The sequence below is a fragment of the Diplotaxodon limnothrissa genome, linkage group LG20 (assembly GCF_057381915.1).
Source record: "Diplotaxodon limnothrissa isolate DT_005_m linkage group LG20, D_limnothrissa_male_GT1.1, whole genome shotgun sequence".
NCBI classification, from domain to species: Eukaryota; Metazoa; Chordata; class Actinopteri; order Cichliformes; family Cichlidae; genus Diplotaxodon; species Diplotaxodon limnothrissa.
The window spans coordinates 33,154,308-33,177,610 of NC_140615.1; the positions used below are offsets into that span (position 1 = coordinate 33,154,308).

General features: G+C 40.1%; 1 protein-coding gene across 1 annotated transcript in view; it reads left to right on the forward strand.

The window, feature by feature from the left end:
• Nucleotides 1–2,209: 2,209 nt before the first annotated feature.
• The window catches only part of syt6a (synaptotagmin VIa), a 98,855-nt gene continuing 77,761 nt past the window's right edge, over nt 2,210–23,303 (forward strand). The window contains exon 1 of the mRNA XM_085343870.1: nt 2,210–2,366. Coding sequence (XP_085199996.1) covers nt 2,210–2,366 — 157 coding nt within the window. The remainder of the gene's footprint in view (nt 2,367–23,303) is intronic.

Here is a 23,303-nt window from a genome sequence, read left to right on the forward strand (position 1 = left end):
CTGCCAAGCATTCTCTATTCAAAGGGGTGTCACGGTCTGGCTAGGGCAGACCGTATGTTGCAGGGAAGGACTCAAGCGCAGACCGAAATGAGATATGAATAACAAAACAAGCCGTTTATTAAGGCAAGAAATGAGGGTACAAAATAATAGGGAATCGATGAAAACTAAACAATGACCTAAACTGGGTGAACTAAAACGAAACATACAAAACTCTAAACATAACGAACTGACAGGGATACCTGGAGCGGAGACATAGGAACAACGGAGCGGAACAACGGAGCAGTACAACGGACGAATACAACAGACCAGTACAACGGACGACCTGACAAAGAATGACTGAGAACACACAGACTAAATGGACACAGGAGGATAATGAGGGAAGTGGCAACACCTGGGGAAACAGCTGGCACACATGAACATAATGACGTCACAGTGGGAGAGTAAAACTGAACACGATGAACACAGAAACGCCAGACCTCGTCACAATAAAACAGGAAACAGAGTGAGATATAGACATGAACCTGAACTTGACAACATAAGCCACAGACATGAAATACATGAAAAGCAGGGGAGACTTAACATGGTGGAAACACGAGGGGAAAATAACTAGAAACACCTAGGCATGAAAACGATGAACTTAGGAAACCTGAAGGCTACATAAACTAAACACAAAACGCTGGGTCAGCAGACCCAGGATCATGACAAGGGGTTTTGACTCCAGCATCCAAGGAGGACATCCAAACATGCACGAAGGGTATGCAACAAATGGCAATGGTATGCCTCTGATGTCAACACAATTTCATTTTGGAAACATTTTTCATCCACAACTAGATATTTATTGAGTTATAGTTATTCAGTATTGAAATATTAGCTTGGATCAGATAACTTGGATTGCACATCAGGACACTTTGCACACTAAGTTCATTTTGCACATTAAGCTCCTTTGTACATCCATCTACATCGACATCTGCATACCTCACTTGTCTTGACTTACTTATTTTTGTACTTATTAATCTTCCATTATTTTTTATCCTTATTTTTATCTTTATTCATCATGTTCTTTTAACCCTTACCTTACTTGGCATTTCTGTATGGACAGCAAAGGAAGAACTTCATTGCATAGAGAAATGCTATTTCTTCTGTACATATGACAATAAACACTTTGTTTGCTGAGAGGCACAGTAAGTCCAAAAGTTTGAGCTTCGGTTTTGTATAATTTTTAGTGTGAAATGAATACTGTGTTACTACTCCACTGGTATCTGCTTTGTGCACAGTTTATAGATATCTTGCTAACCAAGCTCAGTAGAAGTTTCGCTGATAACACATCACTCCACATAAATATGATCACTTCTGGTTCCAAACATGGTGGCAGCTGAAACTCTAGCTGTATAAACTGCTGGCTATTTGAGTTTGTATTTTAGAGTATAAACAGTGCATGAGTGTGTATCAGTAAAGTAACCATTTGAACACATTATATGGAGCCCTGCTTACTCACAAAGAGCTGAACCATCATCATTACAGGTCATTAAGGGATCACAGTTGAACCGATAGGGGATTGTCTGTGGGACTGAGACCTGGTAGTTACAGGTGGTTCAGCTCAGGGGAAATTCGTGTCAGGGGAGTCTCTGACCTGCAGGGACCAGCCATGTTAGACAACTTGAGAAAAACAAGTCTTGTTTTTTAAAAGTCTGTTCACACTCAACGAATGTGTGGTGGCATAACAGCCAAAGGTGAGGGGGCTTGAAGGTGTCATCAAGCTCTGACATTTTATAGTATACAGTACGCAGGTTTGACTGAAATCAGTGTTTGTTGTTTGACTTGCTTTCCTGCTGTCAATGTGATGCAATCATTCTGCGCTTATAACACATGGGGATAAATGTGATTAATTAAGTCTACAAAACACAGTTACACACACACATGGGGAGCAGCACAAACACCAAATGTTTATGCACTAAAAAATATTGGTCCATCTTACACACACGCACACACAATGTTGGGACAAGCTTACACACATGAACACACAAAGAAAGTGAAGCACACGCATGCACGCACACAAGAAAACATGCACACACATTCGAGAGACGGCAGAAGAAGGAGAAGAATCAGCCTAGGACGGAGACAAGTTGCATTTATCTTCTGCATGCCAGCCTGCTGCGTGTGTGCGTGGGAGTATTGGTGAGCACACGCGGCTGAGGATGCAGCTGGGAGCATGAGTTCTGACAGAGAGGAGTATGACATGGTCTGTCAGAGAGCTGTGACCCTAATTGTTGACCTCTGCCTGCACAACAGCACATCGTTGGATCAGAACACCTGTCAGGATTTCCTTTTCCTATTGTCTGGCCACAGCTCTGACCACAAAGAACCGGGTGAGTAATATCATTAGCTCTTGATGTGCACTGGTTGTAAGGCAGCACTTTCTCTCTGCTTTGTATGGCTCCATGCTCATTTGTTTCCAAGAGCAGAGCTAATAGTAATGGATTTTGTTTGTGAATGCTTTTCTGTCATGCAAAAGTCGAAGAAAGCAGCAATCTGCTTAAACATGTGCTTGTCCTTTTCTATTTATTTCCCACATGTATGCTCAGAGATAGTTACTCGGACAGGGCTTTCACTGAACACTCGTGGCCATTTATATATCCTTAATGAGTTTTTGTGACCTCAGGGCAACAGGGAGCAAAAGGTTTATAACAACAAAACAAATTCCCATTGACTCATCAGTTTGCTCCAGAAGGCAGAGTTTCTTTACTGTAATGGATAAGCCTTAAGACTGAGTGATGCCCGGTGATGTCCTGAGCACAACAGCTTACTATCAAAATAAAATAAAAACATTTTCAGGCATGTATGGTTTATGCCTCTAAATATAAATCTGAACACATGTAACTGCAGCTTGTGGAGAAGCAGGATAGTCGCGCGTTTAATCTGTACGGCAAAGTTTCGACATAATAAAAAAGGGGATTTTTGACTTATTCATGAGGGCTGATTTACACATCTGTTGCAGCCTTGTGCATCTGTTGCTCTTGCACTTGTAGTGGGCTTCTCCCTCTTTAAAGGAATAATCCCTCTCTTCAAATATATTTTAAATGCAGCAGCTCGACAACAGGCTCCAGCATTTGTGTGTATTTTTTCCCTGCTACAAATTCTAGTCATGAGAATTTGCAGTTCAATCTAGCAAATATTGCATGAGTTTTCTAAAAGCGGGGGAAGCTTGATTTAATTTACTTACACTGCAGATAACACTGTCAAATGCACCAGGGTGTTTGAAGGATTTGTTGCTTTATAGATTTAGAAAGGCAGACTTCCCTGAGGTCTCACTGTGTGAAGATTTTTAGTAAATGGGATTTAAATGTTAAATGTCTGTGTACAACATGAAGAGTGACACGATTTATACACTTTTACAGAATAATTTGCATGAAAAATGAAGCAAATTCAAGCTACAGAAGAACAGATTGTTTAAAATAGGAAGTCTATCAGGACACTATTTCGCCGCCAATTTCTATTAACTGTTGCATATTGTTTATCCATAACCCCAATTTGGATTCTTTTTATAATCCATCTGATTTCATGTTCCCTTTTCTAACCAGAGAGTTTTCCTGCAAGTTCACATGCACTGCATTGAGCTTTCTGTGTTTGACAGAAAAAAAAGAGTCTTTAGATTCGTCAGCAGGTGCAGAGCAAAGAGGAAATGTTATTTGTTGCTGCTTTTATGGAAGATGGGCCCCTGCTCAAAGAGTGCATGTCACACCAATCCTGACCAAATCCACTGTCACCTCACATCATCCTCAGCAGAGAAATTGAACGTACATCACAGTGCCACTGGCATCTACTACCGAGCTGTGGGGACATTACATGCCATTGCATGTTATGTGGCCATTGATGCAAATTCCTTCTGCCACAAGGAAGCTAAAGACAAGCTGCTTCTGATAGTGTTGGAGGATGTGTAGGTTGGGGTTGAAGAAAAGGTCTTGTTTCACGTATTTTTGTGCAACACTGATTACAGCAGAAAGAGAGATTTGAGTTTTTGTTCATCAAGATGACTTACAATGCAGGATCGTAATAAAACTGACATTTAAATAAAAGATTTTTGACAGATTTTATAGGTTTAGACTGAAGTGACAACTTATTCATCACAAATCACAGTAAATAAAAAATTACACATATTACTACCATGTAATTGCCAAAACGCAATCTGTGGTCACACATTTGTTCATTCAAAATCCATACAAAGCACACACTGCAAGGCACTTTATATTGTAAGGCAAAGATCCTACAATGACATGGAGAAAACTCCAAGGGTCCCCCATAAGCATGCAGTTGGCGACAGTAGGAAGGAAAAACTCTTCTTTGATGGGAAGAATCCTACATTGTGAAAGAGAGCTAGAAATGAATAAAAACTAATTAAACACACAGAGTATAAACACATAGTGAGTGAAAAAAGACGAGTGAAGATGAAATACTCCAGCAGTCTAGAGCTATTGGAACAAAGCTAATGGAGGGTTCAGGGTCACCTGATCCAGTGTGAATCCAAACTGGGAGCTGGCTTTACAGAAGAGGGGTCAGGCAGCTGAAGGCTCTGCTACCCATTCTACTTCTAAATAGCCTAAGTACCACAAGTAAGGTACTGTAATGAAATCAAACAGAGATCACAATTTAGTTTTGCTAACAAATCAGTTGATAGCCTGATTTTTATTTTGTTTTTGACATATTTGTTCCAATTTGTAAGAAAATAGGAATGTTTTTTGTTTGTTTGTTTTGTTTTTTCTGTGAATTGCTCTTCTTATTTTAACTCAACTATTCCATTTCTTAATTGATCAGTAAATTAAATACACACAAAAACACATAAGGCTGATTTTAAAAGTGCTACCACTTGTCATATTGGGGCGGCAGTGTTTGAGCCTTCACAAACAGTACTGAGAAATGCTATTGTTTGAAAAAACGTGCATTTTTTAAAGTGCAGGGGCATGTTTACAATTTTGCTGCATCACCTCTTTTTAGAAACCTCTGTTCTTCATAACTGTGGAGATCAGCTGGTTTATTTTTAAAAGCAAAATTTTGCTTCCCAGTCTTTTTCTTCGGTATTAGATCTCTTCTTTCTTCATGTTTTTAATAGTTATTGTGTCTGTGAAGGTTCTCAATCATCCAGGTCATGGTACTCTAAAGCGCTTGGAAAGAAAAATGTCTGAGAAGGTTCTCAGGTTCTCTTTTCTTGGAAAGAAAAGCTTCCTGACTTAAATGGTAAATGGTAAATGGCCTGTATTTATATAGCGCTTTACTAGTCCCTAAGGACCCCAAAGCGCTTTACATATCCAGTCATTCACCCATTCATGCACACATTCACACACTGGTGAATGTGTGCGTTTTCTTCAAGAAAACTTCTTTAAGTTTTCTTGAAGATGTTACACCTCTCATCCAAGAAGCTTCTTCAGTTCTAGGGTCAAATGGTGGAGATTTAAGCCCTGTGGGAGTGTCCCCCTAAGAGGGACAATGGACCCCCTAATGATCCTCTACCTAATCACACGAGCCAAGGTGTGAAAACCGGTGTAGGTCACAATCAGTGATGGTGATGGTAATAGTTATTGTGAATAATATACCATTTCCAAAAAGGACCACACACCACATACGTTTTTCACCTCAGCTTAGCCCATTTTAACTGATCTATGGACAAGGGACAGCAGCTGGTTTTTATGTAATTGCATGGTAGAGTTGTAACTTCTATTTGTTGAAACAAACACGCTGTGTTTACACTCAGTGGTTTTTAGAAGTGTTCCTGTGCTCACACACTAATTTCCATTGCAGAATCATGTTTATGTTTAACCCAGTTCTGTCTGAGGGCCCAAAGATTCACTCTTGGTTTACAGCCTTTTCCCTGGGTTTCTTTGGGTTCTCTGAAACTTTAGATAACATTACGTACCACAAATGAGAACCACTAGAAACCTAAGTGTCTGAACCCTTCCCCATCTTTACTTTAGACAAATTCAGCCTCTCTGGGATGCTTTTTATAAACATTCATGTAACCTGTTCATCTAATAAGCTAACTGAAAGTGAGATGTTGTACCAGGTGTCTTTTTAACATACGGAAATGTATTGGTTGTCAGCCCCTGTACAGACTTTTGGGAAAGTATCAAATTCAAACTTAGGATACATTTTTCTAATTTCTCAGATTTCTATCTGCTTTTAATTTCATACACAGATTATAATCACATCTTTAACTGGGAAAAAAATAGCATAACCTGAAAATTTGTAAAAACGGTTGCAAATTGGTGGATATTTTTCATTTAACATTTCACACATCTTCATCTCACCATTTAAGGAAATATGAGAACTGAAAAAATGAATCTTTTTTCTCCCCTGTGTGCAGTCCAAAAAAAGGGCACATTTGGCTTGCAGCTGTTTGAAAATATCTGCAGCTATCATGCTCACAGCAGCAAAGCCATTTCACTAGAGCAAATTTCCCTCTAAGTCCCCCGCTGTCAGCTGAGCGTCCCTTCAACAGATTCAAACAGATTATGACAAAATAAGAACGACTAATTAGAAAGTCTGAGACTCCAGTTCCCCTGTCCTGATGTGACTGGGAGATAATATGCCATTTTATTTATTGACCAGTTTGTTGACTCTTAAGCTGGCTGATAATATCCCAAACAATGCTGGGTATTGGTCTGGATGCACCTGCTGTGAAAACCAGCACATGACTTTTTAAACGAGATAAATTAAAAGTCAGATCAGAGTCTCACACTCTGCTGAGTGAACATTTCCCACTAATCAGCTGCCTGCCTTAGATATTGATATTCACTCCAGAGCCCTGATTCAGGTTACAAAGCATAACCCTTAAGCCTTTGTAGCGCCTAAATGGACGAATGCACCTTCACTCATCCTCATTACTAATTCCACTGTCATTATCAGCCGCACTTTCAGGTGTGTGGGCTTGAATTGACGAGGCTTACTTTTTATCATGTTATTTCTCACACGGCTGTCTCATCTTGAGGTTTATTAAGCAAGACCTCGGCTGGCAGAGGACATTAGCATCAGTAGATCATTCATTTAGTTCCCAGTGGCCTGCTTCTCTCTGCCTGTGATATTTGCAGGGATGGTGCATTGCAGGTTGATTCCAAAACAGAAAAACAAGAACATCAAATTAACTGCTCTGTGGAGATTAGAACCCCAGCCGAACCAGCGTGCCTTTCAATAATTCATACCCCCTGTATACTGTCTTGGTGTATTATTGATACAACATTTCACTGTAGACCACAAAAGAAGGCTGGAGACAGCGTCTGTTCCTGTTGTGAGAGATAACACTGGGGAAAATGTCTGTCTCAGCCGTCAGGAAAAGACCAAACGCCAGTCCTCAAAGGCTTGTGTCTTTACTGCTGTAATCATTAGAATAATAAAACATTTTTTTCATAGCTCGCACTATCCGCTTGTAACCCCTCCTTTGCACTTTGAAGTCTAAGGAGACATAATGTAATGGTCTTTGGTTTGCCTGTGGTTAAAATCACACAGACATGGCACAACACTGGCAGCGGGTCAGTAGGCTTTTCAGTATGTGGAGGAAATGATGACTGGCGATGTGGAACACATTTTTCATTAAAATTAATGCACTAAAGACAGAAGTCAAACACTGGCTTGAATACCAATCAAGGAGTCTGTGAAAAGCATTGTAAATGAGAATGCCTTCATCTCTTTCTCGGAAGGCTTCTTCTGAGTTTCCCTCCCCAGCTTTTTTTTTTTAAAGCTCGATGGCAACTGGGATGACCCTGAAGGTGCTCATTTCAAGTGATGTTTTAAGCTCCCCAGATGAACAGCTGTGGCACTATTATGAATGTGAATCTATCTCCATTAATAAATGATCAGAATCCTTCTTCTGGGACTCTGTAGCACGGAGAACTCCAACAGCTTTCATTTACCTTTGTGGAAGTGTTTCATGGTGCTCTCCCTTACAAAATGCATCAGTGTCATTAATGACAAAAAGGTTTTAGAGGATGAGTAATGCAGAAACCTGCTGTGAGTTTCTCAGGTTATCAGACTGTGCAAGCATTCACTGAGGTATTGAGCAGTAACATTGGTTTATTGATTAAAGAATCAGGCCCCAAGTGGGCGCAGTGGTGAGAGGCTCACAGGATGAGGCGAGACACAACACAGGATGAGAAAATCTTTCTTTTTTTTGTACATCCCTTTTGCCCCACTGAAGCTTAACGTTCTAGCACAAGCTGGCACAAATATACAGCAACTGAGCACTAACTGACAGTTCGCTAAGCCTCACGACTGCTGCTGCCTGTCAGGCTTTCTGTTTTTCGCACAGGGAGAATTTACCAACAAAATTCATCTTCGCTTTTTTAACCAACAGTCCCAGATTTCAGACAGAGGTGGGTAAAAGCAGGCATATTTCACAACTGTCACAAGGTAGATAAGCTAATGTGATTCTGCACACCACCTCCTCATCACCAAGCTGCAGGCAGACACCGTTAGCCACTTGCTAGAGACAACAGTGAAGCAGCTAGCAGCTGAGGAGTCAGGTCAACTTAAAGGGTGAGGATAAGTCAGCGGTGTGAGTCAATCACTTCTGGTCAAAAGTGTGCTCCTACCTCTTTTTTGAAATTCAAGCCTGGAGTGTGAGTGATTTTAAGGCGGCGTGAGCTGTTACGTCACATCGGCGATTCAAATTAAATATGCTTGGAAGCTACATCGAGGTTTTTCCGACTGACAATCCGACTCTGCGCCTCTGAGGGGGCCGTCCTATTATACGTTCTTACATCTCTAGCTGCGCTCATTACTCCCAGATAAAGATGTAGCATAAGGAAATTTGCATTATTCATTAGATTGTTCCGATTGGATCAGAGTCAAACGTCATGAATAATGATAATCGAATGTAAATAGCTTCCGAAATAAGCTGCTGGGGGGACAGATGCGAATCTGGACTGTAAAAAAAGATGGATTTAAAGACACTTTTGGCAAATAAAATGTCAAATGTGCAATATATTAGCAAAGATTTCCCAAAGGCTAAAATACCACAGTACCAAGCCAAGGATGGAGGGCTACACAAGAGAATATGTGCATCAAGCACTGTTTGTAAATGTAATGTGTCATTGTAATGATATTTATAGTCTTGGTGAAGTCTTGAACTCCTGGTGAAGTGACATTTTCTAAGGTGTACTGGTCAAATTTACAAAGGTTTAGCCTGCTGTGTGGTCTTGTTCCAAGCACCTTAAGATGACACAGGATGACATGAAGTGGATGAAAGAAATTTCCAGTTGTGCAATTCTTTGGGTCTGCGGACCAGTCACACTTTGTGAATGCTGGTCTTAAAACAATAACTCTGAGAAGTGAACTTCCAGATTTGCTAACATGTTGCGCCTGCACAATCTGAATTTTTATATTAAAAAAAGATTATTGTCTGTATTTACAAAGACAGCACAGTGAACAGATTAACTCTTTCTTTGCAATCACCCTCCTTCATATGTTTTTGCACATGTTGTTTTCAGCACTGTGGCAGAAATCCAACATCCTGCACAACTGGGGTTCAAAACCACAAGGTAGAGGAAAGAGGATGTTAACTTTGAACCCTATCCTGAAAATAGTAAAGCCTTGGCTGGATGATACAGTATTACAGATCTAAAATCTAACTGGTACTTTAAACTTTTATACCTGACTCCTTCTCATTGACACACACATCTCCAACTCTTTCACACGCTTAAAGCATGCGTGAAAAATCCTGCAAAGTGAATGTGTTAATTGCTAATAATAGTGAGTAGTTTTTTAAAGGCTACACTTTTACTCCACAGAGCAGTTTGCTAGTTACCAGAGCGTGGTAACAAACATGTTGGCTATGTCAGCATAAAAAAGCAGTCGGGTATTGCGAGACGATCTAAATTCTTTGCAGAAGCTAAGAGAGAGAAAATCCTGTTGTTCTTGTCTTACTTTCTCTCTTTGTTTTGCTTCGTTTGACTCTTGCCTCGCAGATGTCAAGCCCTGCTCGTTTCCATCTTCTTTCCTAACTGAGCCTCAAGTATCTCATCTCTCTCAAAGTTTCACTGGCTGGTTCGGTTCATGTTGCTGTTTTGTCATAATGGCTGTTGAGCTGTCTGTCACGGTGAAAGCTTCGGGTGTGTGGGGCCGACACTCCTGTCACGGGTAGTGTCTACACCATCAACCACTGGCAGGGTTGATGGTGTAGACTCAGACACGGGGCCTGTACACTTCATCACACAAATTAATGTGCAGGCTTGCTGGGTATCGCTAAACGGCTGAACTCCGTATACACTATTGTTCCAGAAAATAAAGTCAGAAGTGCGAATAAAGGCACACGGAAAATTGGAGGGATGTTATCGAAAGACGTTTTTGTTTTTAATGTGCATATTTCTAACCTGTCTATGATTGTCATTACAGCCCAAGGTAGTCCATTACAGTAAACCACTACACCAAAATATTAGCCCACACAGCCTACTGTTCAACAGTTTTACACAGCCTTTAGATAACTTTCCTAAGTGAAGTTATCACTCAGCACACAGAAACAGTTTGCATATTTCAGAACTTTTGTTGAGCTGTCTGAAAAGTTGCATTTGAAACTACCTGCCACATAAAAGTAACCAAGGCTATGCTTCCCTTCTGCTGAACTAGCAAGATGGCTAGATGCTAAGGACAAGAAGGCTTCTGCAGCCACAACTTTACTGATATCTGTGTGCAGGAACTCACGAAAGAGAGAGAAAATAAAAAGAAAAGGATGTGTGAGGAGTGTCATTATTTGCTGATTTATTGAATGAGTATCTCAATAGTGTCAGCTCTAAGACATGCAGACTGCACAGAATCACAGGATAAATCTGATGTTATCTTGTTCCAACCATAAGAATGCCTGTAAACAATAAAAAGCTCTCCTTTTCATATGGAAAAGAAATAGAAAAAACTTATAAAAGACTTGCATAAGATGTGGCCTACTTCATATAGTGAATCATATAAGGCTTATATGATTTACTCATGAAAGTGGCCACTTTCTCATTACTTTTATATATTGTTTTAGGAAGTATCCAAAACATAAAAGTTTCATTTATATAATTTTTCCAGGGATCTCTTTTTTCACTCTTGTATGCTTTTCATACAAGTTTCACACAAGACAGATACAAACTTTATAAGATTTATTTAATATATATCTGTTCCATATAGGGACTTTCACTGGATTAAAAGCAGATACCTGAGGCTCCATTTATTTACATTTATTTGTCTGTGTATAACTTTACAGCTTATCAATGATAATAATGATAATAAAAATGTAAAAAAATGTAATTAATTTGCTCCCATATGGCCAAAATATGTATTTCAGTAGGCTTAGTCACAGTAGTGTCTGTCTGCCACTGTGGCTCTGGATATTCATAAATTTGTAAGTTATAGTGTAACAAAGTGTCATTTTTTTGGTTAGGTCCATATTAATTAACGTTTATCTTCAAAACAATTTTATAAACAGTACAGTGCTTCAAACGTACACAGAGGGGTCAGGTTTTGGCCCACATTTGCATTCAGAAGTGCTTGAATTGTCCATGCCATAGATTCAAAGGACACATTATCCTGAGAGTTTAGCCAATATTGACACGATAGTATCACACAGATGTTGCAGACCTTTCTTTTTCACACCAGTGTTATGAATTTCCTGTTCCACCGCATCTCAAAGCTGCTCTATTGGACTGAGCTCTGATGTCTGTGGAGGGTAGTTGAGGGCAGCAAAATCAATGTCACATTCAAGAAACTAGTTTGAGATGGCATTTGACATTGTGACACGGTGCGTTATCTTTCTGGAAGCAGCCAACAGAACACCAGTACACTGTAGCCATAAAGGAATAGATATAGTGAGCAATAATACTCAGGTAGGTGGTGGTTAAATGATGTTCAGTTGGTGCTAAAGTGGCCAAAGTGTGCCAAGAACCCTACCCCCACATCACTCCACCAGAAGCAGCCTTAACCATTAATTAATCCTCAATCTACCAACTGATGTTGCAACGGAAATTGAAACTCATCAGACCTGGTAACATTTTTTACAATCTTCTATAATCTGTTTCTGAGATAGTTACACAAACAACCATGTCATAGTCAAAGTAGCGTAAATCACCTTTCAGCAGAGTGTCTCAAGCTGCAAATGATACCAAATGCACTGAACTGCAGGCACGTGACTGGCTGATTATATTTGTGTGAATGAACAGCTAAGCAAGTTAACCTAATAAAGTGACTGGGGAGTGCAATTCTGCACAGTTTAGAACCAGACTTGGTTGACATTAATGTTTGTATTGATAAGTTATGGGTATGATTTTACATAGCTTGACAACTGCAGAATGAATCTGATTATATCTTCTTCCCACCATAAAAATTCCTGCAAACATTACTTGAAAAAATTACAAAAACAATGTTTATGTTTATATGCAACAATAAGCTCAACAAAGCTGCATAACTTCAAATATGTACTGGGTTAAAACAAAATACCCGAGGGTCCATCTGTTTGACTCTCTATAACTCTCCACATCTGAAAGAATGACACTTAGCTCAAAGGCACGTCTTCATTTAGGCCTTCAGTAGTATTATTAACACATTTTAGATACTTTGTCCCCATGTTGTTACATAATGTGTTTTTTACTATGTTTAATCACAAAAGTGTGTGGCTTCCACTATGGATCTGTATATTCATGAAGATATACAATAGGATTGGAGCATAATAAAAGGTGTCAATGTTTTAATCACAGAGGTCAAAATGAATTAATAATCCTCATCTGACAACCAGTTGTAGAGTACAGCACTTAAATGGAAATATATAAACACTGTAGGTTTTAGAAATAGTTTGTACTGTAGTTCCACAGAAATCTGTCACTTTTTACAAATCTGCTCTTTCCATATTTCACTGGGAAACTTTTACTTTTTACTCCACTGAATTTTAAAAGTCTGTTTAAATCAAATTTGTCTCAATACATCAGATAAGATATCACTTTATTGTTCCAGCGTCTGAAATATGAGAATTTGTTGCTTTGTAAAGTAGAGTGATTTCTTTGTCATGGTCTTTATTGTTTTAATATTCGGTAAAGGGAAGAACATGAATATTCTGAAACTGGTTCTCTCAGATGCATATAGACAGAGAAAAAAAATTGTCTTGACTTGCTTTGGAATTCAACAGGATTTCACTGCTGATTTCAACACTGGTCTGATCTTTGAGTAACGAATATAGACAACCTGAGTAAACCAATAAAATGCAAGCATTTGCATTTGACGTGTCTTTATTGACCTGAGTGGTAGCTAGAAAATGTAGTGCTTTGCCTTCACAGGCTTGGAAAAAGCAAAATGTTCCATTCAGTCATGTGTCATATTTATGATCAATCCTAAAGCTTCCAGCAGAACATTGCAATAAAGTGTCAAAGGTCGAATTCTAAGCAAGGATTTTCAGCATCAAATTATTCTCAGGCTGAAGGTTGACACAGCAAGGTGCGTGCCAATGCTGTTTCACTGGTACCCAAAGGAGATTCAAGCAGACCAAATGTGAGCACACCATCAGATCAATACATCGAGCTTTGCTTACCGAGGGGTAGAAAAACATCTTCATCACAGGAAGATAGTTTGCTAAATAAAGAACACGAGCAGTCGGTATATACTTTGGGTAGGACAAAGCAGCAACTCAGAACTGGAAAAAAGGGTTCTTTGTTCTTATGAATCCAAGTTAGATGTCACAAGAAGGTAAGCAGGATGCTGCAATAAATCAAATCTACAGTAAAACATGGTGGAAATATTGAAGCCTCGGGGTGTTTTGTTTCTCTGGAGTTGGACTCCAGCACTGAATCTACTCCACTTTATCCACACAGAAGTAACACTGTGGGGGAAAGTTTATATTATTGGAGGATATTAAACACAAACACACCTCAAGACTTTTTAGACTTCCACTAATTCTTCAGATGACCAACGTGTGCTGACTTTAATCCTTTGCTGTCACCAAGATTAACATTACAATTGTTCCATTGAAGACTAAGAACACTGGGGTTTCACAGTGTTGTGAAGTCTTGTAAAGTCCCTGTAGTGCCTTAGTGCTGCTGTTAAAGCAAATGATGGGAAAATAAGTACTAGTATAGCCTCAAATTTTAGCTTTAAATTCATGTGGGAGAAGCTCAGAGTAGAGCTGCTACTCTTCCACACTGGCAGGTGACTCCTGCATCTGATTAGGATGCATCCTGGGTCAGGAGAAATTATATCTCTTGGCTGGTTTGGAAAAGTGTTACTTTTCCCCTGGATGAGCTTAGTAAGTGCCCAGAGAGAGAAATGGGTCTGGGCGTCTCTGCATAGACTGCTGCTCTTGCTACTCGGATAAGCGGCAGAGGATGGATGTCTATTCAAACTGTTTGTGTGTGTGTATTGTGGGATTTTTTTTAAACATATCTGCACAAATTGAATGCCACTGAAATGCTGCTCTCGCCCTGTCTTACTTACTCTGTTAGTGTTTGGAAACTGAGTTGTATGGATCTCTTAGTGCCAAAATAGTGTTGTTGTTCTCACACGTGTCATGTTTGACCAGAAGAGGTCCAGTCAACACCAGGGTGTGAGCTGCTGCCTGTGGGTGCAGGATGTGAGATGTTTTTTTCCCCTCTACTAAAATTGTAACCACCCACAGGCAACGAGACAGTAATGAGGAGGAGGTTTACTACATTAAAACTTTACTCACTAATTAGATAGACGTTGCATGCATGGGAGACTAAATTAAATACAAATGCTTAAGGGACAAACCAAGGGTGTAATGAGCATGCAACACAGCATTGTATCATACTATGATGCCAGCAGCGTGATGAATTCTGCCATCGTGTATTATGACATTGATGGAAGATGTTTTTTTGGATTTATTTTAAGGTTCAGCCAAAGGGGAAGGGCACCATGTTATATATTAGTCAGTAAAGTCATCCACTACACAATGTGTAGAATATCTTTTTTCTTTTTCTTTTTCTTTTTTAGCTTGTAAACTCTTTTGTATAAATCCTGTTTGTGAGCTGCCTGAAAAAGTGTTAGTCAGTAGACCTAGAACATATGGTGCCGTAGGCCCTCCATCCGTTCAGACTGTATCTTTCCCATTTCCTGGAATCTCTGCTGCTTCCTATATTTTGTGTTTTCACTTATACTGCCATTAACAACCCCCTGAGGTAACATGACCCACAAGAAGCACAATCAGGGAGATGGGGGAAGGACAAATTGAATAACAACCTCATGACAAAGACACAAAGACAGCGAAAAAGGTTGTCTGTGTGTGCGCGCTCATGTAGATTTGTGAGCATGTGAGTGTGTGCAGCTATATGTGTGCTTTTTTTGTGGGTAAGCAGGGTCACGCTGTTTGCAGAAGATGAGGCTTTTGAACAGGGGGGTGATCATGTTTCATTAAACTGTAGATAAAATTCGATTTTTTCTTCTTTTCTCAGAACGAGGAAATAGAGCTGCAATTTGAGGTTGGTTGTGACATTTCATCCTGTGATTATATTAGCACCCTCTGCAAAGCAGCCACTGCATGGCTTGAAATGATGTTACCTAAGCTGACAAGAATTGATGGGATGACCTTACAGCTTGTCCACCGGTGGAAAATTGCTCCGTGGTTTCGCTGTGAAACAGTGGAGATGTGAAAAAGCCATGCAGAACTGTTGCATTTTTATCTCTCATATTACATCAGTGGAGCAACACCAGACTGACGTGCAGGAGATCAGAGCGGTAACACGTTCTTAGAAAAACCTCCAAAACATGAAGAAAATCTGTCTTATGCGAAACATACAGTGGAATACACAGCAGATTGAATTTTTGACGTACAGCCAAATAACAAAGTAGATACACATGCTCTAGGGGCCTTGTTTCATTATTCATCAACACATGCATCCATTAAATCTGCATAACTCATTTATTTGGCAGATGCAGTATGAAATGCCCACATATAGATTATATTGTATGACAAAATTACTTGAAATGGATTAGTTTTGAGGCAGAGCTGGAAGGTTCTCCCAGAAAACAGGATAATAACAAATGTGTGGAAATGCAAATAGAGAAAAGGAAACTTTTCGGAGAAATAAATAATTCTGACAGAAGCTCAAACAGGTGAGTCCCAACTTCTGAGATGCATTTTTAAAGTTTTAGATAGAAGTAGACAGACTGGCGACCTGTCCAGGGTGTACCCCGCCTCTCGCCCTATGACAGCTGGGATAGGCTCCAGCGCCCCCCGCGACCCTGAAAAGGATAAGCGGAAGCGAATGGATGGATGGATAGATAGAAGTATAAAATACAGACCTTTAAAATAAGCTTAATATCACTCATCACTAATTTTTCTCTTTTGCATGTTTCAGATCATCAAACAAATATTAATATTAGGCAAAGAATTTTTCTTTTTTAATGTAAAGTGAAGCATTCCCAGTATAAGTGTCATAAAAATGTATCTAGCCTAATGCAGGTTGTTTGTTTCATGAATAAGAAACTAATGAAAAAAATGTATTTTTGGTTTATAGGTGCTCCGATTACTTTTTGGGCAACATGAATCCCAGTTTCACTAGTAGCCTACCTTGTGCAGCCATATGTAAAAAAAAAATCATTTCACAGCCCAGTGCTGTTTCTTGGGGTTTGTTGTGCGCCTGACTGTGCCAACGTATATTCATCTCGATGTACTCTACTTCTAATACTTACAGTACATAACAGCAATGGATGAAAATGTGCTGCAATTCTCATTTTCTTCCACAGACTAATTTAATAGTGAACTGAGACTGCATTTCAGCAAAATGCTTTTCAAATGCTACATGTTACATGGATCAAATCAAAGGCTCCTTGAATGTGACTGGTCAGCAGGAATCAATATACAGAAAAAAGAAAAGCTTCCAGTCCTGCAAACATATTCTTTAATACTTGCGTACATTCATATGCAGATGTCTGTTTATAGAAATGAATATGTAAGTGACAATGCAGTTCCTCAAATGGCCACAAGAGGCTCACTCTAAAATCGATGTCATGATTTTACAATCAGTTACGAAAAGACTGCCCTGTTAAAAAGTACAACACGAACTACATGTTTACAAGTACGTTCAAAATAGGTCAGCCTGTGGGACTCTGTGGACATCTCTTCTGTAGAGGAAGAGGTATCATCAAGATGGTTTTTGGTAAATGTGAGATGAGCCTTTGTGTTGCTTTTGGTCAGCAGAGGTTTTCTACTTGAAATCTCTTGTTGTTCTGGGTTCTTTTGTTCTTAGAGTAATTCTGGTCGCCCGGTCACTCCTGGGAAGGCTCGTCATTGTTCCAAGTTTTCTCCATGTGTGTATGTGGCTCTCAGTGTGGTTCACTGCAGTCCCAAAACCTCAGAAATGGCTTTGTAACCCTTTCCAGACTTTTAGATGTCAGTGACATCTTTATTTCTCAGGTGTTTCTTTAGCTCGTGGCATGATGTGTTGCTTTTTGAGTTCTTTTAGCCTGCTTCACTTTGTCAGACATATTCTATTTAAGTGATTCCTTGATTCAAGAGGTCTACCAGTAATCAGGCCTGAGTGTGTTCAGTGTAGCTGAACTCAGTTTTCCAAAAAAAAACAAACACTTTTAATGAGAGTTAATTTATGATTTAACAAAAGGGGCAATTAGTTTTTCACACCACTGTATCTTTTGGCTGGCTTGGGAACGCCTTGGTGTTCCCCTGGACAAGCTGGAGGAAGTGGCTGGGACGAAGGAGGTTTGGGATCCTCTGCTTAGGCTGCAGCCCTGGATATGCGGAAAACAGATGGTCAGCAGACACTGTCTGTAATAGCTAATCATGCTGTCTTAGGCCTAACATCCCCTAATTTGAGTAACTGAACTGGAACTGCTGATAGAGCTGTTGGTACTTTTGAAGTACCAAAGGTGCTAATCAGCAAGTGCTACTACTGTACATGCTACAGTATTGTTGGTCTGTTCGGTCATGCTTTTAGCTGTGAAATTAAAATGATATGCTTGATTAGTTGATGAATTTTAACCTGTTACATGATGTTTTAATGAAACTGTGATTAAAGATGTAAGAGTCTGAAGAAGTACTTTGTTGATTTGTTTAATTTATGCTCTTGTCACTTGGCCTGTGGTTTGAAAAGAAGAACAACCAAAACATTCCAGGTCCCTTTGGACTCTTTTTTACAGTAACATCTTGCTAATACTTGGAGGATCTGTTGATTTTAAGCATTTTTGAGTTGCTGTAAGTTGATTTAGTACTTACAGTTTATTTCCTGGAATGGGAGGAGGTATGACTACGTAGGCAGGCTTTGCAGCTCTTCTCGAGACCGATTCTGTTATGCAATGAAGGCTGTGCTGCGAGGTGTTCAACTGAAATGGGGTGTAACCCCATAAAGAGTCTTTCCTCATCCACTTTAGTCAGTTGCTTTGCTTAGTTGTCACCTTCAAGTTGAAGATTCACAGTATTTATTCCCAGATTTATTCATAGCTTGCACTATAAAGATACTGCACTAATCAACTGGTGTAAAGTAAAAAAGGATACAAGAAGAAATTTAAGGGCCCTTCATCTCTGCCATCACATCTCTCATGTCACAGGGACACTGACTATGGCCATGTTTTACATAAAGTCCATAATTGCTTCCCAGGAAAGGTGTCATAGATACTATAAAATAGTTGATTACATGGACACTGGTAATATTATATTAATTATTCTCTCTTAGATAACAATTAAGTATACCAGTGTTGTAATATGAAACAGGTTAAAAGTGTTGAGTATTACAGAAGTGAGACACCTGATTTTACAAGCTATCAGTGATGACCTGGGGGTCATTTATGGAAATTTCACTCTGTAAATATATTTTACAGATGGTAATTTTCCCCCCGGTAGAGCATAACCCCTTCTATGACAAGCTAATCCCCAGCCAAGTGTGTAATTAAGAACAGCATTAGATATGCTGGGAACGTACCACACGTGTGTGACATGACGGTGAAGCGGCAGCCTGTGTCACCAGTGTGGTAACTAATCACCCGTCACTGGCTGTTACTGACCAAACACGCTCACTGATGCATTCAATGAGCTAAGTCTGATGAAGACGGAAGATGAGCATAACTAGCGTAGAGCATCATTATTAAGCATTACCCCTGACAGTAACATGTGATGTCTGTCACATGGACGCAGATTCATCTACATGAGACTGCGACACACCATGTCATTTAAATGTAACAGCAAGGCCGGAGGGAATTGTCAAGGTTTGGAGCCTGCGGCGCAAACCAGCGTTTGTACTGCTGGATCCATATCACATCACATCATACTCGCTTCAGTGTAGCAGAAATGGCAGGTATATCTGAGGGTATGTAAGGGAAATTCTACTCAGCAGTCCTTCCAACAATGATCTTTTGAGTCTTTTAAAAAATTAAACCACAACCTGATTCGAAGAAACAAATTTTAAAAGACAGGGTTTCGTTTTGTTTTTTGATGATCGGATGAATAACGCTGAAGATAAATCTTCTTGTATATAAGCACACTGATGCTTTTTATGCTGTGCCAAAGTGCCCGCAGACCACACAGCAAAGCCAGTAAATCCCCTCATGCTGCCTTCAGTACTCAAACATCCTACTTATAAACTCACCAAACTGACTACAATTCTGTTTTCCCTTCTTTTCTTCACAGATAACGACATAGCATATTTATGCCAACTGTTTTGTAAACACTTCACTGCTGATATCAATGTCTTCTGTCCTGTCTAATGCTTGTTTTTTTTAGTTTTTACACATTGTCATTTGCTTTCATTTTGTTTGTTATTGCTTCAGATTGGCTTGTTTTGTTCTGTCGCATTGCATTAATAATAGACACATAAAGCTGATACGGTGTGTGTGTTAGCAGACACTTGTGTATACACACACCCAGCAGGCACAGATACGGGCGCTTGAATTATTGGCCCACTCATCACAGGTCTTTAATTGCAACGGCAGCTTCAGTCATGGTGGTCCATTACTAGCTAAACATACACAACTCTCAGTCAGAGAAACACTGAAAATAATATCACATGTGCACTAAAACAACAAACTAAACACAAACTGCTAATTCAACTTCCATCTTTAACAGTCCCATCACTCCTTATGCCATCAGATGACAATCCTTTCCAATTACTATACATAAAATAAATCTTTCCTCACCACCTCTATGGGATGGGAGTTTTAAATTACTGGGATGCAGTTATCATTAACCTACATCAAACCATCCATTCATTTTCTGAACTGCTTATCCGATTCAGTGTAGTGGGAGAGGTTGGAGCCTTTACCAGCTCTAAAGGGGGCAAGAGGATATGCCACCGGTTCATCATGAAGCTAATACACAGTGCAATCACTCATTTTTGCAGCATTTAAACTTAACCTCACATTTGTGTCACTGGACTAGAGCACTTGGAAAGAACAAACTGAAAAGAGAAAGGCCCCAGCTGGCCGATGCTGGTTGGCTAAAACATGTCGCACTTTTGCTGTGAGGCACTTGTGCTAACCACTGCACCACCAGTAACCTACATGAAATCTGACTTTCAAATGACAGGGAATGATCACTTGTGTCATGCAATCTTATGAATTGCTGGTTTCTGCATAAAAAGAGAAAAGCAATCTTAAATAGCAGAATGAATAACCAGTACTTGCCATTGGGATTTGGGTGTTTAAGCGTATGCTTAAGGTCATTAGTTTGACACTTGGTTTAGAGCAGGATTGGAAATTGGGTTTCTAAAAGTGAAACACTGATCCAAAACAAAAGAGTTAAAGATGTTAAAAAACAGAAATGAAGGGAACTAGTGAGTGAATATTGGGTTCACCACAGGAAATGATCATCGCTTACATATAAATGCAGCATTTCAGCTTTTGAGCAGGCTGCTTTCTGTGGATCCATTTCCAGTGTTGCAGCATTTCATGAAACTACATTAAAAAGTAACTTTATAAAATACTTGGATTACTTTGTTGCAACAAAAGCCATTAGTCTTACAAGTTAACAAATAAATTATTTAGTTTCAAACAAGCAATCTTCTGCTCTTAATGTGGCATAATGTAAAAGCCTTTGCAGTGCTATATTTTTGCCATATTTTACTGGCCCTGTTGTTCCTAATGTACAGGTAACACATTAGAAAGTAACTTCATAAAATGCTTAGATTGGTTTGTTGCAACAAAACTCATTAGTCTTGCAAGTTCAATTAAATAAGTTATTTAGCCTCAAACAAGCAATCTGCTGCTGTTAATTATTAGCCGTGTTTTATTGTTCCTTTAGAAAATCCCAGACACATTTGCACATTTGCACAGATTCTGTTTCCCTCCCTCTACTTGGCAGCTTGTTGTTTACCAGTGGAAAAAACCCAGTCTTACTGTTGGTTCAGTGTGTGCCATGTTTGGCTCTGGTGGTGATATAGCAGTGAAGAGTCTTTACCTTTGCATTACTTTGAATTTGGCTGATTAAAACATTCAGTAGTTCACAGCAAAAACGATGTGATTGATTACTTGTGACGGTACTAAAGTCATCAACAAGTTTAACACAGTCTACAGTTCAGCTTGTAGCAGATTTTTCAAAGTGGGGACAAGTTTTTTTTTCTCTAACATTATCATAGCGCTGACAGTGACTGAATCGCCTTTTCAAGGATACTCTTCACGTAAATCCACTGTGGGTCCACTGCTCTCTAAAAATATCCATCACAGCGAGTGGGCTCTGCGTACCAACAGGCTCTGCATGTTAATGAGGTTGTGTTCATCATGTAATACAATGCAAAGATTACACATTAAATATGGAGGTATACGTGCAGATAAAGTCTTGGCGGTATTTTGAGAAAGACTGAAGACAGAAAGTGTCAGAGCTGAGGAGCTGCCCTGCATTCAGAGTGGAGTAAGTCAGTAAGGAAGGAAATACAGAGTCTCCATGGACTCCTCAGACAACTAGAAGGAGAAGTCTTGAAATACTGCCTCTCCTGACTTGATCGGGGAGCAATATTTCCGGTTGAGTGAACGCTGGCGCGACTGGCTGCCGCTACTCACCGGCCGCCACTATCGCTAAACGTTAACGCTACTGGACTCTGGACTTCTGGACTTCTGTCCTACTCCTGTTTCTAAGGCCCACCGGTGTCCCTACCCGGCTGTTCCTGTCCATGATGTGGCCTTTCAGGATCTATGTACTCTCAGTGTGGGTCTGGATCCTTATGTCATCGATCTACCGACTCGGCACTGGACTTCATCAATATACAGCTGATGAGCTCCTCCGGCTCCGCTTCTCTTTAGCTGCTCCGCCGCTGGCTGCTCTTCATTTCCACACGGACATTGCCTTCCTCCCTCGTCGAAAGTACGTACATCGAGGCTCCCGTCGGTATTTCCATCAGGATAATTCCAAACCAATTCAGTCCTTCTGGTCCACCTCTGGTCGCTCTCAACGGAACCCCTGCAGGTCTATTGACCACAATGTTCTGACTGGTCTGCCTAGGTCGGCTAACACTCTCATCCAGTCCGACAGTATTTCTGTCAACTTCGGCCTGCTTAATATCCGTTCGCTTACGAACAAAGGACATCTCATCCAGGATCTCCTAACAGACCGTAAGTTTGACTTTTTCTGCTTGACTGAGACATGGCAACAGCCCAATGACTTTTCGCAACTCAACGACTCCACCCCCCCGGGGTTTGTTTACACCTGCCAACCTCGCGAGTCCGGCCGTGGTGGTGGCCTCGCGATAATCTATCGCGAGAACTGGAAAGTCTCGCCGCTGTCCGCCCCTACGTACAGCTCCTTTGAATCTGTTGTTTGTCAACTTTCAGGACCTACCCCAACTGTAATAGCTGTCATCTACCGCCCCCCAAAATTTAATTCTGTTTTTATCAGTGACTTTGCCGATCTGCTGACCAATCTAGCTACTGTCTCCCCTAATATAATATTGCTGGGTGACTTTAACGTTCACGTGGATAACTGCGACCATCCTCTTACCAAGGACCTTCTATCCTGCCTTGATAGTTTCAGCCTTAAACAATACATAAACTTCCCTACCCACATTAAGGGCCACACTTTGGACCTAGTCTGCTGTTCTGGACTTACCCCCTCCATCTGTACAGCTGACGAACTGCTAATTTCGGATCATCTACTTCTCTCCTTTAATGTTCACATGACCCTCTCTGTAATTAACAATCCCCGTATTATCTCTTTCCGGAATATCAAGAATATAAATCTTGATATCCTTTCCTCTGCTTTTTCTAGCTGCTTGTCTTCTAACAACTTAGCTATTCAAGAGGACCTGGTACTTTTTTATAATCATAGCCTTAGTAGTATTTTAAATTCCCTGGCTCCACAAAAAACCAGAACTGTACTTTTTTCTCGCTCTGCACCCTGGTACACCCCTGAACTC